The 18,279-nt window shown below is 41.4% G+C and overlaps 1 protein-coding gene across 4 annotated transcripts in view; it reads left to right on the plus strand.

Annotated features, from left to right (window-relative positions):
* hvcn1 (hydrogen voltage-gated channel 1) overlaps positions 1–18,279 on the plus strand; it is a 58,189-nt gene that overhangs the window by 19,959 nt on the left and 19,951 nt on the right. For all 4 annotated transcript variants that reach the window (XM_086024160.1, XM_086024158.1, XM_086024159.1 and 1 more), the window contains one exon: positions 8,684–8,915. In XM_086024160.1, coding sequence (XP_085880286.1) covers positions 8,684–8,915 — 232 coding nt within the window. The remainder of the gene's footprint in view (positions 1–8,683; positions 8,916–18,279) is intronic.

The following is an 18,279-nucleotide window of genomic DNA, read 5'->3' on the forward strand; positions in this document are numbered from 1 at the left end:
CTTAATTTAAGTGAGCTCTCAAGAGTGATCAAGTCTTAATCGCCCCAAACCTGATTAAAATAAGGAACTTTTGGGAAGTAAGAAACTCAAATGCTTGACTGGCCAATTTCCTAAGCGCGCGATATAAAGTGAATTCTGTTCAGTTACCTTATTGAAGCAGTATTTTGGTTATGTCCAAAAAAGAGGAAAAATAATCCTTCTTGCTTGGGAGTTGGAAAAGTGTCCCAAGAAAAATGCAAAATTGGCTCCTCGTCGAAGCATCTTCTTGTAACCGTGGCAGGGGAAAAGAACAAGGCGTGGGGCCTTTATGGCTCCCTCTTTTATAGTCTCTGTTTTTTGGTAAGCTCTTACATTAACTGCGCATGTGCTAAAGCTTTTTTTTACTGAGAAAAACATAGTTTGGGGCGTTGTCTCTTCAGCTAACCACGCATGCATCAAATGAGAAAAACATAGTTTAGGCGTTGTCTCTTCAGCTAACCACGCATGCGTCATAGTTGTTTTTCTCAGTGGCTTCGATGAGGTAATCAGCCAGTGTTTCGCTATCATCTTCCCAAAAGTCTGTTTTGGTCTGATCATTCTTTGTAAACAGGCCCTTTTTGGCTCACTTAATTATAGACTAACTTTAGCAAACCCCTCATTATCTAAGGAACAACAAGTACATCGTTTCCCAAGTGAATAACAGTCAACATGTTTGTGACAAACAGGTGCTCGACCACACACCAACATTATGACCATCTAAAACACTTATTTAAAAAAAAGCATGATTTTATAAAACAATCTGAATACTTAATATTGACTTTCACAGCACATGCGGCATCCTTTGAGAACAAATGCACATGAGTTATCTGATACACAAAGCAGTTTCTAAGCAACATTTACTGTTTCTATCTCAACATGTAGACTAGACCTGTAGCACTTCTGTGCTTATGTCACTGGGGACTAACTACCTTAGGTAACTGGGGGAATAAGTGAAAAACACTTGCATATACATCAAACGAATAATTGTAAGGGCATTGACTTTGGTATGTTTATTTTACTACGTTCTATGCTTATAAACGGCGGCACGGTGGTCGATTGGTTAGCACGTCCGCCTCACAGTTCAAAGGTCGTGGGTTCGATCCCGGCTCCGGCCTCCCTGTGTGGAGCTTGCATGTTCTCCCCGTCCCTGCGTGGGTTTCCTCCGGGTACTCCGGTTTCCTCCCACATTCCAAAAACATGAATGGTAAGTTGATTGGATACTCTAAATTGCCCCTAGGTGTGATTGTGAGTGCGGATGTTTGTCTCTGTGTGCCCTGCGATTGGCTGGCAACCAATTCAGGGTGTCCCCCGCCTACTGCCCAAAGACAGCTGGGATAGGCTCCAGCACGCCCCGCGACCCTTGTGAGGATAAGCGGTACAGATAATGGATGGATGGATATGCTTATAAACTTTGTACAGGATTGTCCGAGCTGGCAGGTGTATAGTAGTCAAATGATTAATGTCGACATCTAGCGTTTAAAATATGGAATTGCATATTCAATCAATCAATCAATCACATTTTATTTATATAGCACTTTTCATACATAAAAATGCAACTCAAAATATTAGGCGTTTTACTCCCTATGGTCCTAGGGCTTTCACCAATATAGATTTACACCATCACTTCACCTTGACATGGCACACCACATGACAAGAGCGTATACGTCATTTTATTTTTATTATTTAATTATCAGTCTCTTAACCAATGAAATGCATCAGAATATACACGTGACGCTGTTGTAAGCCCACGGAGGATGTTCCAGAATTTTTTCGAGTCATAATGGCGGATGCGTCGCGGGAGCTCTGAAATTAGTAACGACAGTGATATAGAAGATGCGCTTATGGACTTTGAAACAGTAGAACGAGTCAAACGTGATATATGGTTAAGTTATATTTTTTTAGACAATGAAAATATCGACGTCTTTGTAACAGAAAAGAGGATGGTAATTATCACTCGATTTTTTTTTTTTAATTAAAAGCTGTGCTTCTCTTGCACTGACACTTTATTTTTACATATTTGATTGAAGCAGTAAAAATGAATAAACTCGGGCCTGTGTGAAAGCCGCATGTCTAAGCTCAAATTCTTTTGCAATTATGTTTCTATCTGCTACAGGGGCTGAGATATTTTGGAGGTGTTGATTTCTGGGAAAACTTCAGGTTTTCGAGGGTAATTCCAAAGACAACAGGTTTTAAGGAGCTGTTGAGCCAGGCGCTTTAGGCCTTAATGTCTTAAGAATCGTAATCGAGAATTGTTTGGAACTAGAAACGAATCAAAGAATCAGAACGGGACATATCCAAATGCAAACTATGCCTAACCCTAATGTCATCTGCTGGTGTTGGTCCACTGTGTTTTCTGAAGTCCACAGTCAATTAAGCTATCTTCAGGGAAATTCTACAGCATTTATGCTTCCCCCTGCTGACAAGCTGTATGGCGACGCTGATTTTATTTTCTAGCAGGAATTGGCACCTGCCCACACCAAAAGAACTGTGCCTGATTGGCCAGCAAAGTGCCCTGACCTGAATTCCATTGAAAATCTACGTGGTGTTGAGCAGTGGTACCCAACCACCGGGCCGTGGGAAAATTTAGACAGGGCCGCACAGATGTAAGAAAAAAACAAAAACCTTACAGTACTTCCAGTTTATTAATTATTTGAGGCTGAAAAATGTTTTATTTTGAAAAGTGACCGGATTCTCTTCGTTACATCCACCTATGACTGACGCATGTCAAGTTGTGTCTGTCGCCTAACACTAATATTAAATGCACAAGCTAGAAAAATGAGTAAATAGACATGTTTGGAAAGTTTATTTGCAATGGGGAAAAGGCATTGTGAAAATTCAACACAAGAGGCTGTGCCCAATTAGAAAAAGAAAGGTCCATTTCAAAGACAATACCAGAAGACCTACTTGAAATATGGATTTACGGCGACAAGTGATTCCCGTGCATGAAGGAAGCTCTGCACCATCAATGCAGACTTCAAAACTGATTTGTCAACAAATGTAAGTGCCCTGCGCATGTCATACTTGGTGGCTAACCACATTCATTGCTAAGGCTAAAAGGTAATTCAATATTGGTGAAACAAAACCCTTGTGGATTTGCGTTTATAATTGTAGCATTGCACGTAGCATGACATAAAAAAAGAGGCCAGCGGCAAAGTAAAGTCATGTTTCCAAACTCTGTGGCTTCAGATATGAGGCAATCAGCAATCTGAAAAAAACTCTGAGACGTATCAGTTTCTACACAGTAATAAAGTTAGTCGCGTTTTGTTAAAAGGGGTTGGACACTATCTTATTTAGAGTAAAGCAGACTTAGGCAACGGTATCTGTCTGCAGCCAAACCTCCTACTGTATGGTAACCACTTGACCGGGACGCTTAATGTTAACAAGCTTCACGTGACTCGATGTCATAAAACTGCAGTCAATCTTTCAATTTGATGTGAACATCTCTTTTTATTCAGTTCTGGTCTTGCATTTCCTTTAGACTTAGTCTTCCTTTTATTGTCATTACACAAAAACACAACAGTAAATCTGGCAACAAAATTTCATACAGGTCAGAATACAAACAACGAACAAAATCAAAACTAAAAAAAAAAATTCAGAATGGGTAGGTAGTGGGTTGGGCAGGGGGACTGGGGCGTGGATCATGCAGGGGAACATTTGCCAGTTACAAGTTAGCCTAAACTCTCGTCAATAAATCTTGCAAAACAAGTCCCTGGAGGTGGCAGTGATTGCATCATTTACTGTACATGCCTTTTCAGACCTTCCTTCTGGGGCTAATAGACTTTAACATAACAATAGCTTGGCTTTTCCCCCGACACACCGCTCCCTTCCTGGTCAAATGATCAGGCTTTGGAAGTTCTAGGTAGGCTGGTCAAATGACCAGACCTTGGGTGTTCTAAGTCTCAACTTGAAACGCCTGTTGCAAATAGAACGATCGGCTTGGATTTTATGAACATACCGTCTTCACCATCACAGGCGCTCACTACAGCTTACTGAAAAAAACACTTTCTGTCCATAAAATCCAAAATATTGTGGCAATGCTTCTAGTAATTTCAGAGGTTGACAAATAAAGTGATGTGTCCCATACACACACAAAAACAATACCTGATGTTAATACACAGCGAGTTTTCTCCTATGGTATATTGCAATGCAAGCACATAAGCACAATGTTCAATGCCAGTGTTTTGATGTGCTTTGTCCACAAAATGAAAAGGAGCACATGTACAACGTTGAGATGGTCTTTTCAAACAACTTTCAGACTAATTTGCCTGTGTTCCTTCCCGGTTAGGCGCTGGGTTGCTTTAGCGAGTCACAACAACACAACAACACTCTCTCCTCCAAAAAAAAACAATGCTTTTGTAGTCACAGATTCAACTTCTTCTGCTGGTTAGTACAACCATCAACAGCGCAACAAGTTCCCAAGCCATGCAAGACACTTTTCTATTCAATGAAGGCTAATGACTGCTTAGAAAAGGGGGTATAAAAAGCATCAAAATTACACCGCTCTGTGAAACAAAACCTGCTGTAACAAATAGGAAAGTTTTATCGGAAGTCTCTTCCCAGACGTTCTGCCCAATTCCCCATGAGGTCCCTCAGGAATAAGGTGGATAGCTACACATAGCTACAGACACAAATGGGTTTTTTTTTACTTCTGAATGTAGTGTTCCTTGACAATATGATGAATCCACCGTGAAAAATACAGGAAAAACACAAACAAAACAATAATTAGCATGAAGAAAATAAAGACAACTTCAACATAACTTGCACAAATTTACTGACAGAAACAAAATAAACAAACCTCGTTGGATGTGGGTAATGTCCAAACAAGGGGAAACAGCTGATCTTCTTTCTTCTATTTGTTTCTTTCTGGCTTAACATGTCATGTATTACTGTGTCTTACAGTTTTCCTCGAATGTCAGAACACGTTTCAGGAAACTGCCCTCTGTTTTCTCTAAACTCTAAACACAAAACACTTTTCTCAAGCTAGCTCCACAAAAACTTGCATTCTCTTTGCAAAACGAAACTCTCACTCCAAAACCCAAACTTTCAACCACAAAACCTAAATTTTCACCACAAAACTGTTCCTCCGATGGCCAAAACCAAACTTTGACCACAAAATGGTCCTCACAGCTTGCAAAAAAGTAAACACTTTGGACATCTATCACACACTTCAATAAAAATTGAAAACACATGTTCAGGAAAACCTGTACAAATGTGCTTTTCCCAAAACAAATATTTCAAAAGAGTCCACTGATAGTGTAGTGGTACACACGCTCGAGTTGTGTGCGGGCAGCGTGGGATCGATTCCCGCTCAGTGACAGTGTCTGTGTGTGCCCTGCGACTGGCTGGCGACCAGTTCGGGGTGTAGTCTGCCTTCGCCCGTTGACGGCTGGGATAGGCTCCAGCAACTCCCCGCGACACTGTATAGGATAAGCGGTTTGGAAGATGACATGACATGACAATATTTCAAAAGAGAACAAAAGCATACATGGGGATAGATGTTACAAATTCTTGTACTATGTACAGTAAAGAGGTACTATGGGGTCTGTGGAGGGGCCTGTGCACGGGCCCCTCCATCACGCCGTCGGGTGGGGTCAGGCCACAGGACCTCATCCACATCGCAGGCTATGTTTTCCCTTGCCAGACAGCGGGAGAAGAAAGCTCTGGCATGCCGGACCCAGCCTGAGTGACCCCCCACATCATCACAGGCCAGGTCCTTGGCCCTGAGGAGGTTCTCTCTACTATATGGTTCCCGATCATACACCTTCCACCGCCATGATGAGAAGAACTCCTCTATGGGGTTGGGGAAAGGTGAGTAGGGTGGCAGACATACATTGACGAATTGTTGGTGTATATTGAACCACTCTCTTATCTGGTTGGTGCGGTGAAAACTGACACTGTCCCAGATGATGACATAGACGGGAGGAGGCTGTGCTGGAGCCAGATTCTGCCGCTCACGGTCAATCAGGATGTCCCGTAACTCTCCCAGGAATGTGAGGAGACGCTGGGTGCTGAAGGACCCGAGGAGAGCTTGCCTGTGGAGAAGCCCTTCTGAGGTCATGGCTGCACATAGGGAGATATTCACCCAACGTTGGCCAGGAATGTCCACAATTATTCTTTGGCCAATTATGTTACGGCCTCTCCTCCTCTTGGTGAGGTTGAAGCCAGCCTCATCCAGGAAGATATATTCCTGAGTTCTCATCATGGCGTCCAACCCCAAGATTCTCTGTGGAAATGAATAGAGCATGTGTAGTGTCACAGAAGGAGTACTACAGTACACTGTGGGCTACTGTGCAGCACAGTGAGCTTGTACACCCACTGTACTGTGATCAATCAACATTGTGTACCGGTATGTATACTTACTTGCACATACTGGAAACGTTGCTCTATGATTCTGTCCGAGTTACGCTCAAAGGGAACTCTATAAGCTTGCTTCATGCGTAGCTTCTGGTGACGGAGGACTCTTGTCTATGGTGGCCACGCTGACTCTGTCACTGCCCCCAAAATTGACGTTGTCAGCTATGATTCTCTCCTGTATTTCTCTGAGTCTGATGATGTTGTTTTCCCGTACCATGACAATGAGGATCTCTAGCTGCGCTGTGAACAGGGGAGTCCTTCCACCATGATGTGACAATCTTTCAACCCTATAGAAACAAATATGCTTTCACTCTTCAAAAAAAGACTTACAATCTACAATACAAACATCAATGGAAATGTCCAGTCTCCCCAAGTAAAATGTACTGTGGTAAAACCAATTTACATTGTGGGCTACAAACATTTAGAGAAAAGTAACTACAGTACATACCTGTTGTGTTCTCTGAATGCCCGAATTATGGTGGACACTGAGAACCTGCTGAGGTTGGGTTGGACTCTTAGTCCAGCTTCTCTCAGTGACATTCCATGGACAATGACATGGTTAATGACAGTAGCTCGCATTTCATCTGTGATGATTATCTAAATAAATGCATATAAAATATACTCACCTCATCCAGACAGTTCAGTGTGTGTTTGCATTTCTCCGTGACACAAGCTAACGTTAGCTCTCTAGTTTAACATGGCTCAGTCTGAACTGCAGCCATAAGTACAATTACCCGAATTGGGTGATGGCGTCGCTTAGCGACTTTTAGGACAGCCAGTAGCTACTTTCCTTACTGAGGAGTTGGCAACACTGATTACACCTGTACATTGCCGCAGGCCACATGCCACAGTGCATTGTTGCAGTTATTGATGCACAAATACGCCCAACCAAGTGTTGCATGCATGCATAGAAATATCATAATTTTCAGAAGCCTGACATTTGTGCTTAAAGCTTCCTGTTTTGATCGGTCTTAATTGATATAATTTCTGACACTGAATTTTACCTTTTGATTATTTGTAACCATAAAAATCCGAATAAGAAATGAAAGATTGAAATATTTCACTCTGTGTAATGAATCTTTACAAAGTAACAATTTCACTTTCTAAAATAACTGACAAAAAATATTGAACTTTTTCACAATATTCAATTAATTTATTTATTTTTAGGTGTACCTATATTTACTTATGTACCTTGAAATTGTGGTCGAGGGCTTTTTCTTCCATATGAGTATGTTGTGCATCGTTTGAATTTGGACGATTCTGGTTCATTGATTCGATTCCGGTTCCTAACGATTCTCGATTCCGATTCTAAAGAAAAAAAAAAAAAATTATTCTGACTTTTGGGTCATGAGCTTTTGGGTCACTTCTATGGCTAGGTGTCGGCCGCCGAATGAGCCAGCCGGCCCGGGCAGGATCGCCCTGCGAAGGGCGACTGCTGTCCCAGCGGCCGCCGCAGCTGTGGAGATCCGTTGGAAGGGCCGGGCACACGCCCAGGGTCACTTGCCGGCCGGTACGAAGCGAGTGGAGGTGCTGACCGAGCGGACCACGGCAGCTCGAGTGGGGGCGAGCTTCCGTGCTATTACGACGCAGCTTCGGCGGCAGGAGCCCGGGGCTGCGTGCCGTGTGCGCACACTTTTTTATTTTATTTTTTTTAAACGGTCGTACTTCGTTCGTAGCTCTTCCACGCGGCTAACTAGGAATGGAAACTTAGCACTGACATTCTAAAATCTGAACAGTTCCTGGAGAACCGGAATGATGGTCCCGGTTCCACTTGATTCCCGGTTCTCGGTGCCCAACCCTACATATGACAGAACACTGTGGTTCTGTCCACTGGTTTTGGATTTGTCTTTCAGTATGCAAATGTCCAAAACACATGGCCAAGGCAACAGAGGAGTGGGGCAAGAAGAATCACATGCAAAACAGTGGCCTGGCCAATCACCAGACCTTTGTAGTAAAGCATTAGAACTGAGGAGGGAGCTGAACCTTTGAGTTGTTGTGCAACAGACTTAAAACAATAAGGATATAAGTAGACAGGATCAGGAAAGTGCAATAAATCTAGATCCCTACTGACTCTACACCATATACAAGTCTTATTTCTGGTTGGGTATTTTAATATTTGTTTTCCTCACTCACACACAAGTTAATTTGCAACTTTTCCATAGTGTTTTTCCCCTTGAATTTTGTATTTGATAAACTGACTCCTTGTTAAGATGTATACATGCCAATTATCAAAGACTTATTTTTCTTACTGTACCTAAACTCTACTACTATCCATACAATAATTGATTGTAATCAATAACTCACTTGGCAGGTGTTTCACTACCTGAGCCTGGCGCTTCTCACATTCTTCATGGTGGAGATAGCCGGCAAACTGTTTGCATATCGCCTTGAGTTCTTCCAACATAAGTTCGAGGTGTTTGATGCTCTGGTGGTGATGCTGTCTTTTGTGCTGGACATAGTATTCATCTTCCATGATGATGTATTTGATGGAATGGGTCTACTTATCCTGCTGCGTCTCTGGAGAGTGGCTAGAATCATCAATGGTGAGTAAAAATGTCATTTAGAAATAGTGAGTTGATTTGAAGAAGCTATGCAGCACGAGTAGTTTGAGTGGCACGACATGTACAGCAACACAATGCACAAATAAAACCTGTATTTGTAAGGTGCTGTATACATTCGCTTTCCCCGTTAATGCAATCGCAATCTGGAAGATTTTTATTAGCGTCAGTTGTATTACATCTGCTTTTGAAGAATAACTTCTACTGCTTCTGTTAAACCTACGAGAAAGGTGAGTCCAGAATACCCAGGCAAAGGCCCGCAGTGACTAATATGGAAATTCTGGCAAATTTCTGGTCACTTTTGAAATTAGCAAAATGATTGGAACATAATACAAAGGAATAATACATTTAATTTATAATGCACTTTACATTTCAGGAAGATCTCAAAGTGCTACAGTAGAAGTTTAAAAAAAAAATTACAGTAAATAAAATAGCAGAGTTTTAAAATATAAGGCCAACAATCAGGGCATAAGATATAAAGGGTTAAAAAACAATTCAGACAAAGTGTAACAGTTTAAAATTCTAATTTGCAATCATCATTAAAAGAGGTCTGATCGGCTTTTTTGAAAAAGAAATGTCAAGGCATTTTTAAAGACCTCCACATTTTGTGGCGCCCTCAGGGTCTCTGGTAGGGCATTCCAGAGCCGTGGGGCAACTGTCTGGAATGCTCTCTCCCCAATAGTGGAGAGTTTGGTTCTAGCTTGGTGAAGGCAGTAGGTGGAGAAGGAGTCGTCGACGCTTCGAGTGGGCCGCGGAGACATGCGATAGATGCATGTATGGGTCAGAAGGCAGTGCTTAGTGTATTCTGTATTGGCTTGGCAACCAGTGGAGGGATTTTAGAACAGGCGTGATATGGTTGTGTTTGTGCCTACTCGTCAGGACCTGGGCAGCACAGTTCTGAATATGCTGTAGCTTTTGCTCTTGCCGGGGGTCCCAACAAGGAGGGCATTGCAGTAGTCCAACCTGGAGGAGACAGACGCATGGATCAACTTCTCAGCAGATGGTGGCTATGATTTTGAAGAGGGGGAACAGAGGTGGTAGAAGTGAGTATGAAATAAAAGATGTGAGAGTCTGACTCATATTTGTAACAGAGGAGGACAGGGAAATGTTAGGACCAAAAATGGGGATGTTGCTGAAGGAGAGTGATTTGGTTTGATGTGGGGTAACAACGACGATGGCTTCAGTTTTGTTGCTGTTAAATTGGGGAACGTTGTTTGCCATCAAGGCCTTTATCTCCTCTAGGCAGGCCTGAAATACAAATGGCAAGGCTGAGGGGGAGTGTTGAATCAATTTTTATGTACAATGTTCATCAGCATAATAGTGGAAAGAAACACTGTGTTTTTGGATTATGTGACCTAAGTAGATTGTAAAAAGGGTTGGACTAAGGACTGAGCCTTGTGAAACTCCACAGGTTGCCGCGTGCAGTGATGATCTTGTCTGTACTTGGGCTCTGTTCTGTTCATGAGATATACTGCAACAGTGGTCCCAGAAAGTCCAACCATAGTCTGAAGCCGATGTAGCAGAATGGTGTGGTCCAGTGTCAGACAGCTGACAGCTCCAGTAGGAGGAGGAGAGATGGTGAGCCCAGGTCAGCAGTCATAAGCATGTTGTTTATAATGTAGACCAAGGCCGTTTCTGTACTGTGAGCTGGAATTGTTCATAGTGATTGTGAAGTTGGACTAGAACAACTTTTTCCAGGACTTTGGACAGGAACGGGAGGTTTGAAATACTTAGTAGGTCTATAATGGACTAAGACATAGGTCTCAAACTCCGGTCCTCGAGGGCCGCTTTCCTGCATGTTTTCCGTCTCTCCCTCCTGCAACGCAACTGATTCAAATGATCAGATGGAAATCATGCAGGATAACGGCCCTCGAGGACCGGACTTTGACACCTGTGGACTAAGATGTCAGGGTCAACAATGAGCTTTTTTAAATGGGGGTGGATGACTGCCATTTTGATAGCTGGGGGGACCTGACCAGCTTTGAGTTACTGGTTAATGATTGCTGTGATTAGTGAACTGATGGCTGTGATGTTTGATTTGAGTAGTGAAGTAGGGAGAGGATCCAATGTGCATGTAGAGGTCCTCGTGCTTTTAACCGTCCAAACCTTTAAGTGAGAGCTGAGAATACAGAAGTGTTCAGAGGTTTTGGAAAAGTCGTCAGCATCTGTGTGGGTCGGATGTTTGAGTAGCATGTTTTTTTTTCTGAAAATAACTGTTTAGAATATCATTTTTGATGGTTGCGGTAAGCCTGTTTATGAACGAGTAGATCACTGGAGATACAGTATTCCACCGCTCCGTGGCGTACCAGCTTTTTTCATCCTCCGGAGCTCTGCAACATGTGACTGATGGGTGTTTCTAGTTGCTGAGGTCTTGCCTTTTAGATTGATTGCTTAAACATTAGATAGTGCTTGCTTTTGGCTTTGGGTTTAACCCGTTAAAACTGCATTTGCTGTTAAGTAAACGTCATACATGAACTAGACTTTCAGCAATCAGTGAGTTTGAAAACATTTTTTGTTCTGTTACAATATAATCACTGAAAAAGTACATTCTCTTTTTTCACCATCTTTTTCCATACTTGAATAATCAGCAGAAGAACATGGGTTGGTTTTTGATTACAAAAGGAGAAAAAAAATTATTTTTATCAAAAGTAACATGTCAAGCACAACAGTGACAGTGATGATGAAATTTGTTGCTTTTTTACACCTCAAACTATAAAATATAAAAAAACAAGGGCTTTTTTTGTTAGCGAAATAATTTACAGATACAACACTATGAAAAGTGCCGTGAGCGATGCTGACTCGCCACGTGGCTCGAATTGAACATCAGTGGCTTTTCTACATGGCATTCGTCATTCACGCCATGTATGAAAGCAACACAACAGAGTTTATACTAGTGTTGTCACAATCCCAAAATTTTGACTTTGATACTATACCTGCATAAAGTGCCTCTATACCGGTACCAAAACGCTACCTTGGCAAAAATCTAAAATTAGCAAAAGCAGCAAAATAGCTGACCAAACAACTTCAAACTATTTTTTTTATTCATTACAAATTATTAGGATATGCATCTGTTTGTGGGCCTGTGGGGGAGTGAGATAAATATATTACATTGTTTCTTTCTACACTTGATTATTTATATTTTATAGACTACATGCAAATTAAACTTAATGAAAACTAGTTTGCATTTATTTATTCTATTTAAATGTCACGAGCAGAAAATGTACACACGGGTTTATTGAGCCATCTGCACATGTTGCACAAATTACGGCGGCTTATTAGTGTGACGCCAGGATACATGCAAACAGGAATAAAGTCACAAGGCTACAAATTACAGCGATGAATGAGTGGGAAAATGCACTTTTCGGTAAATTGCAGTTTTGTTATTCAACTTTATTCTGAATACGGTGGCCAATGTATGAGAATGGGTGTTGTCATGACGTCTTTTTTTTTCTCTCACTGGGTGACAGTCACGTCACATATCAAATCCATTTTTTCTCATTCTGATTGCTGTAGTTAACATATTTTTCTCATTCTGATTGCTCTAGTAGTTGGCAGTGGTACACCAGTACTTATCGCAGCTCAAAATGTCACATCATTATGGAATAACAGCAGAGACATTTAAATGACATAAATATTCCCAAAAATCAACGTAAGTCTATCCATCATTTTTTGTTGTTAAATATTGTCATAGAATATCATTATGTTTTGCAGAAGCTGTATTTAGCAATTTAAAAGAGATGTTGCTCACAAACGCTGTCTATACACAATTGGTCTGTGAAGCAAATGCAGATTAAAATGTTTTTTGTAGAATAGCGTCAAATTATCGTTATAGTTATACGTTTTTTGAAAACGTATCGAAATATATTTTTTTTGCCCATATCGCCCACCCCTATGTATGTGTTTTTTTTGTTTGTTTGGATAACGGTATTAAAAAAAAAAAAAAATGGCATTGAGCCATTTTGGTGCCGAAAAATCCCGGTATGGTTTACTGGTACCGGTAACCCATGCAACACTAGTTTATCCCTTACATATAGATGCTCTTTTTGAGTGTGAGGTGGATACTTTTGTCATGCTACATTCACACTGCCCGCTACTTTAACCATTACTGATGCCACACAGAGTCAATTGGGACAGCGCATTGTAGCAAGGGGGATGAGCGAGGGGAAGGCGGGTGTGGTGCGACGAACAGAAGAGGACAGGCGAAGCACCTGACATTGTGTTATTTGCACGAAATGATTATGTATAAAGTCATACTACAATAATAACATGATATGTCAGTGTTTAAGCAATACATGGTGTAATTTTGGTATAAATAAATAAGCTAATAAAATTTTTTGTTTTCATTTATTTATTTATTTATTCATTCATTCTTTCATGGAAAATTGAAAATATAAATATCCTATAGAAAAAATGCGTATGGAGAATCATTGCAAACATTGGAATAGGGCGACTATGTGCTACCTTGAGCCTGGGACATGCTGATTTCAAGCAAACAGCCAATCACACACATATCTGCTTCGTCCTCTTTTTGCTCAAGCTTGACCAAAATCGAACCACCGCAACAAACTCACATCACACCTGTGAAGCCAAAGCTAATTAGAGTCCAGCATCTATTAAGCAAACGAAAGACAAGCTGAACGTCTGTTGGCACCCGTGAGCTTTTCAATCCGTCCTGCAACAGAAACTGCGAGGACCAGCGAAGGAGTTGATTAATCTTGTAAGTATATTTGCATTTATGTCATTACAGCTGGTTACAGGTTGTAATTTATGTGTAAATTTGACATTGGACGGCGCACAGTAAGCAACCACAGGTGATACCAATTCACGGATTGTCTGATTGACTAGCGGCTTTTTACTTCGGAGATCTCCTGCAAAAAGAAAGGACACTGGTGATGCTCCACATGAAAAATGTTCCAATAAAGGAAAAATAAATAGTGACACACTGAAGGGCCAGGAATGTGGAAGTGTTTTTACGGTCCCACATGTCTTCTAGGACGCCTTGGGTGTAGATGAAACCTTGATATGACAAAACAGCATTTAATTTGATTTATTTAATTTAGCCTTGAACCAATGTTAACACAAGAGATCCATTCTATCAACATGAGAATAAAATTCAATAAATAAATAGGTTGATGGTACTTATTCGTATTATTTTATAATAATAATAATAAAAATTAGTTATTAATTAAAGTATTATTACTATTATTATTATTAGTAGTAGTAGTATTTGCTGCACGCCTTGCTGAATTGGACTCAAGGCACGAGGCCCCGACGCTGTGTCCTGATAACTGATGTACACTGCTCATTGAGTAGTTTATGTGGTCATGCATTATTTTAAAATAATTTTTAATTTTGTTTTAAAAATGTCATATAACAAATGTGTTTCCATTTTCAGGTAAGGAGAAAGAATTACCATCCATGCACTAACCCTCTGTGCTATACTATATGCCTCCAAGGAGGACAGTCTTTGCAGGGGGGGAAAAAAACGAGGCTTTCTGGAATTCATTATTCGCTTTATTTACAACTTTTTCCAATTTTTCTTTAAATGTTAAATCATTCAATAAATGCACTTTATTAATTTATACAACTGAGTGGTAGTGGCGATGGCCACGTTGGACTTAAGCTTTGACCGGAGGAACTTGCACCCCTTGGAAAGCGGAGCGAGGTATGATTGTGGACAATTAATTTTGTGATTTATTGTTTCATTTCATTTCACCCAATTTGACTGCTTTGTTTGATATTGGGTGGTGATTTAATTTACTGAATACATGATGCAATTAGTCACTGTATTTGTATTTGTTTTAGACCATTTATTTGTTTTCTATTTGTAGTTTTCCCGGTGCTGCCAACTCACATTAAACAATCAAGTTTCAATATAAAAGGGACAAATGCACGTGTCTGGAAACCTCGGTCATCATTCATTCCGGGGGACTGCTACAGTGAAAACTCGACTGCTTGTGAGTACAACTCAACGCCGAGTGAAAACTCAACGCTAACAAGCGAAGATTGGTCCCTTGATGACAATTAAGAACTCCAGTGTACCAGCTGCGTCCAATCCAGAGTTTGACAGTGGATCTGCATGCTAGCCAAGATCACCGCCAGCTCGTTGCCAGCCATCTCGAGTTCCTGGTTTGTCGACACACTAAACTGCTTGGTATCATTCCAAGTAAAGACTGTTGTCAATCACAAGTTAACTCGCCATCTTTATGTTGAATCACTGCTATCTCATAAACTGTATGGGTCTGTTTGCCATTACCCTTTTGAAGTGTAATCTTCCGTAGTGTATCAGCAGTGTTTGAGTTCATAACATTTTGATATATATGATTGATTTAACTAAGTGCTAAAATTGTGTAAATGTCTGACGTGAGTAAACTATTGAAGATAAAGTACAATACTAACTGAAAATTAGTATCAGACATTATATTAAAGAGAACATACACGTTAAGAAACAAAATGTCATTATCTGCTGAAGAAATGCATACTTTGGAGCAGTTACATTCAAACGAAATCTAACAGAAAAGGGTAAAGAGATGCAAGAGCAGGAAGCAAAGAAACGTCAAAATACATTTAACAAAGCTTACAAGTCTTGGAAAGAATTGGATCAAGATATTAGAACTGGGCTAAAATGTTTCTTCTCGCTAGACCATCTAAATAAGGCCAGCCACGACATTAAAGCTAAACATGAAGTCGTCAAACTGAACTACGAGCCCATCCGTTGTAACTAGTGTTGTTCCGATACCGATACTGGTATCGCGATACCACATTAAAACACTGGTAACGGTAACTGCGAGTACTTACAAATAACGTGCTGATACCATTTTCCGATGCTGTACTAGTAAAGAACGTTGAATGCAGCGCTTTGTATCTTGCTCCCTGCTGCTTTTTCATGTGTGTGTGTGTGTGTGTGGGGGGGGGGGGGGGGGTACAGTGGGGTACAGGATGTCGGCAATATGTAACTACTTCAACATAGAAACTCCAGCTAGAGCGAATGTTGCAAGAGGCGGAACCAAAGTGGCCAGGTTAAATACGTTAAATCTGATGCAATATTTGAGAACGAAACATGTGAACAAGCACCAAGAGTTTGCGGCGGCAGCGAGCAATAACAAAGGGAATTGACCGCAACAACAAACCCTGCTCAATTTACATTGAATGCAGTGCCTTGTATCTTGCTCATTCACGACACTGGTGTGTGGTGACTGTTCAGTATTAGCCGTCGCTATTGGCCCAGAGCGGACACTCCTAACCAATGGCGGGGCTGCTTTTTCATGTAATTGAGTGAAAAAAAAAACCTGTGAGGTACAGGAGAAATAATGTCATTGGCGATATGGAACTACTGTACTTCAACATAGAAACTCCAGCGAGTACAACAGCTAAGTGCAAAATTAGCGGTGCGAAAGTTGCAAGAGGTGGAACTAAAGTGGCCAGGTTCAATGCGTCAAACCTGATAAAACACTTGAGGACGAAACATGTGATCAACCACCAAGAGCCTGCGGCGGCGGCGGCAGCGAGCATGAATAAGGGGAATGGACCGCAACAACAAACCCTGCTCAATTTTGGATTTTGGCACCTGCAACGTGTATATTATTTCTTATTTTTTCCTGTTTCACAAAGGATTTTAAGTCTGACCAAGCCATGATCGCAATGGTTTTACATCCAAGTGAGTATGCAGTTTTAGAATTACAAGAAAAAAATGTTCATATATATCTTTTTTTTTTTTTTTTTCCAAAACTCTGGCATCTGTACAGTATCGGCATCGGCCGATACCGCACAGCTGCGTATTGGAATCGGTATCGGGGTCAAAAAATGGCATCGAAACAACACTACTCAATGACTCAAGAAATAGTTAAAAGGATGGAATGGAAAAGGATGGATACGTGCAATGTGATTCCAAGTGAAATATGTGAACTCATTCAAAGGAGACGTGAGACTATTGAAGAAACATTTAATGATCACCTTGAAAAGGAAATAGTCAGAATGATATTAAATAAAACGGAGTATGGTTCCGTTTTTGGAAATACTGAGACAGAAACAGCAATTTCTGCCCAACAATCAGGATCATCTGGCTCAAGCAGTCGAGTAGAGGCAGAGGCTGAACTTGCTGCCAAAGTAGAGCAAGCCAGCGTTTCGAGAGAAATACTATGACAGGAAGCCAAATTGAGCAAATTGGAGAGCGATTGGAAGATAAAGGAATCACTGGCTTTTGCAACAATAAAAAGAGAGGAGCTGGAAATGAAAGCCAAGATTGAGGAGGAGAAGACTAAACTACAGCAACTGAAAGTAGAATAAGAAGAATAAGAATAAGAATGCCTTTATTGATCCCACAGTGGGGAAATTTTCATTGTTACAGTAGCAAAGATATAGGTCACACAGGGGCGGCGGCATAATGTGGCCATTAATGTATAACATTGACGGCAAACATTTAGAATCAAACCTATGTAGATATACGCAGTAACATGTGTATATACACATGTGTATACACACCAACCTACATCTACATAAAAAATATGAGGAACACTCATTTCGGCCTGTACATAGTACAGAGGAAAAAATACTCTAAGTGACAGTGCTGCAGTGCTGTAGTGAAATGTAAGGAACAGCATTGGATAAAAATAAAACTAGACTAACAGTAGTGGGGAATGTTGAGTATTGCACGGTATTACAGTAGTGGGGAATATTGGGTATTGCACGATATGAGCTCAGGTGCAGGACTGCACAATTGCACTAATGTCCGCCAGTTTGTAGAGACTGCACAATGTTCTTGTTAAAGAGTCTGACAGCAGCAGGCAAGAAGGAACGGCGGAATCTCTCCTTTGCACAGCGAGGGTGTAACAGTCTGTCACTGAAGGTGCTGTGGAGTGCTGTTAGGGTGCCCTGGAGGGGGTGGTCCGGGTTGCCCAGCATTGATGACAGCTTGGTCAACATCCTCCTGTCCCCCACCGAGTCCACAGAGTCCAGGGAGCAGCCCAGGACAGAGCCGGCCCTCTTGACCAGTTTGTCCAGCCGCTTCTTGTCCCGGGCCGAGACGCCGCCTGCCCAGGTGACCACTCCCTGGAAGATGACCGATGCAACCACCGAGTCATAAAAGTTCCTGAGGAGTGTCCCCTGAACCCCAAAAGACCTCAGTCTCCTGAGTAGGAAGAGTCTGCTCTGACTCTTCCTATAGAGGGCGTCTGTGTTGTCGCACCAGTCCAGTTTATTGTTCAGATGAACACCCAGGTACTTGTAAATTGAGACTCTCTCAACATCTGTTCCCCGGATATTCACTGGTGCAGGTGAAGAGTGCTGGCGCCTACCGAAATCCACCACCATTTCTTTGGATTTCCCCGCATTGATCAGGAGGCGGTTCTGC

This window comes from Filicampus tigris, chromosome 2, assembly GCF_054856515.1.
Source record: "Filicampus tigris isolate MCC_2025a chromosome 2, RoL_Ftig_1.0, whole genome shotgun sequence".
NCBI lineage: Eukaryota > Metazoa > Chordata > Actinopteri > Syngnathiformes > Syngnathidae > Filicampus > Filicampus tigris.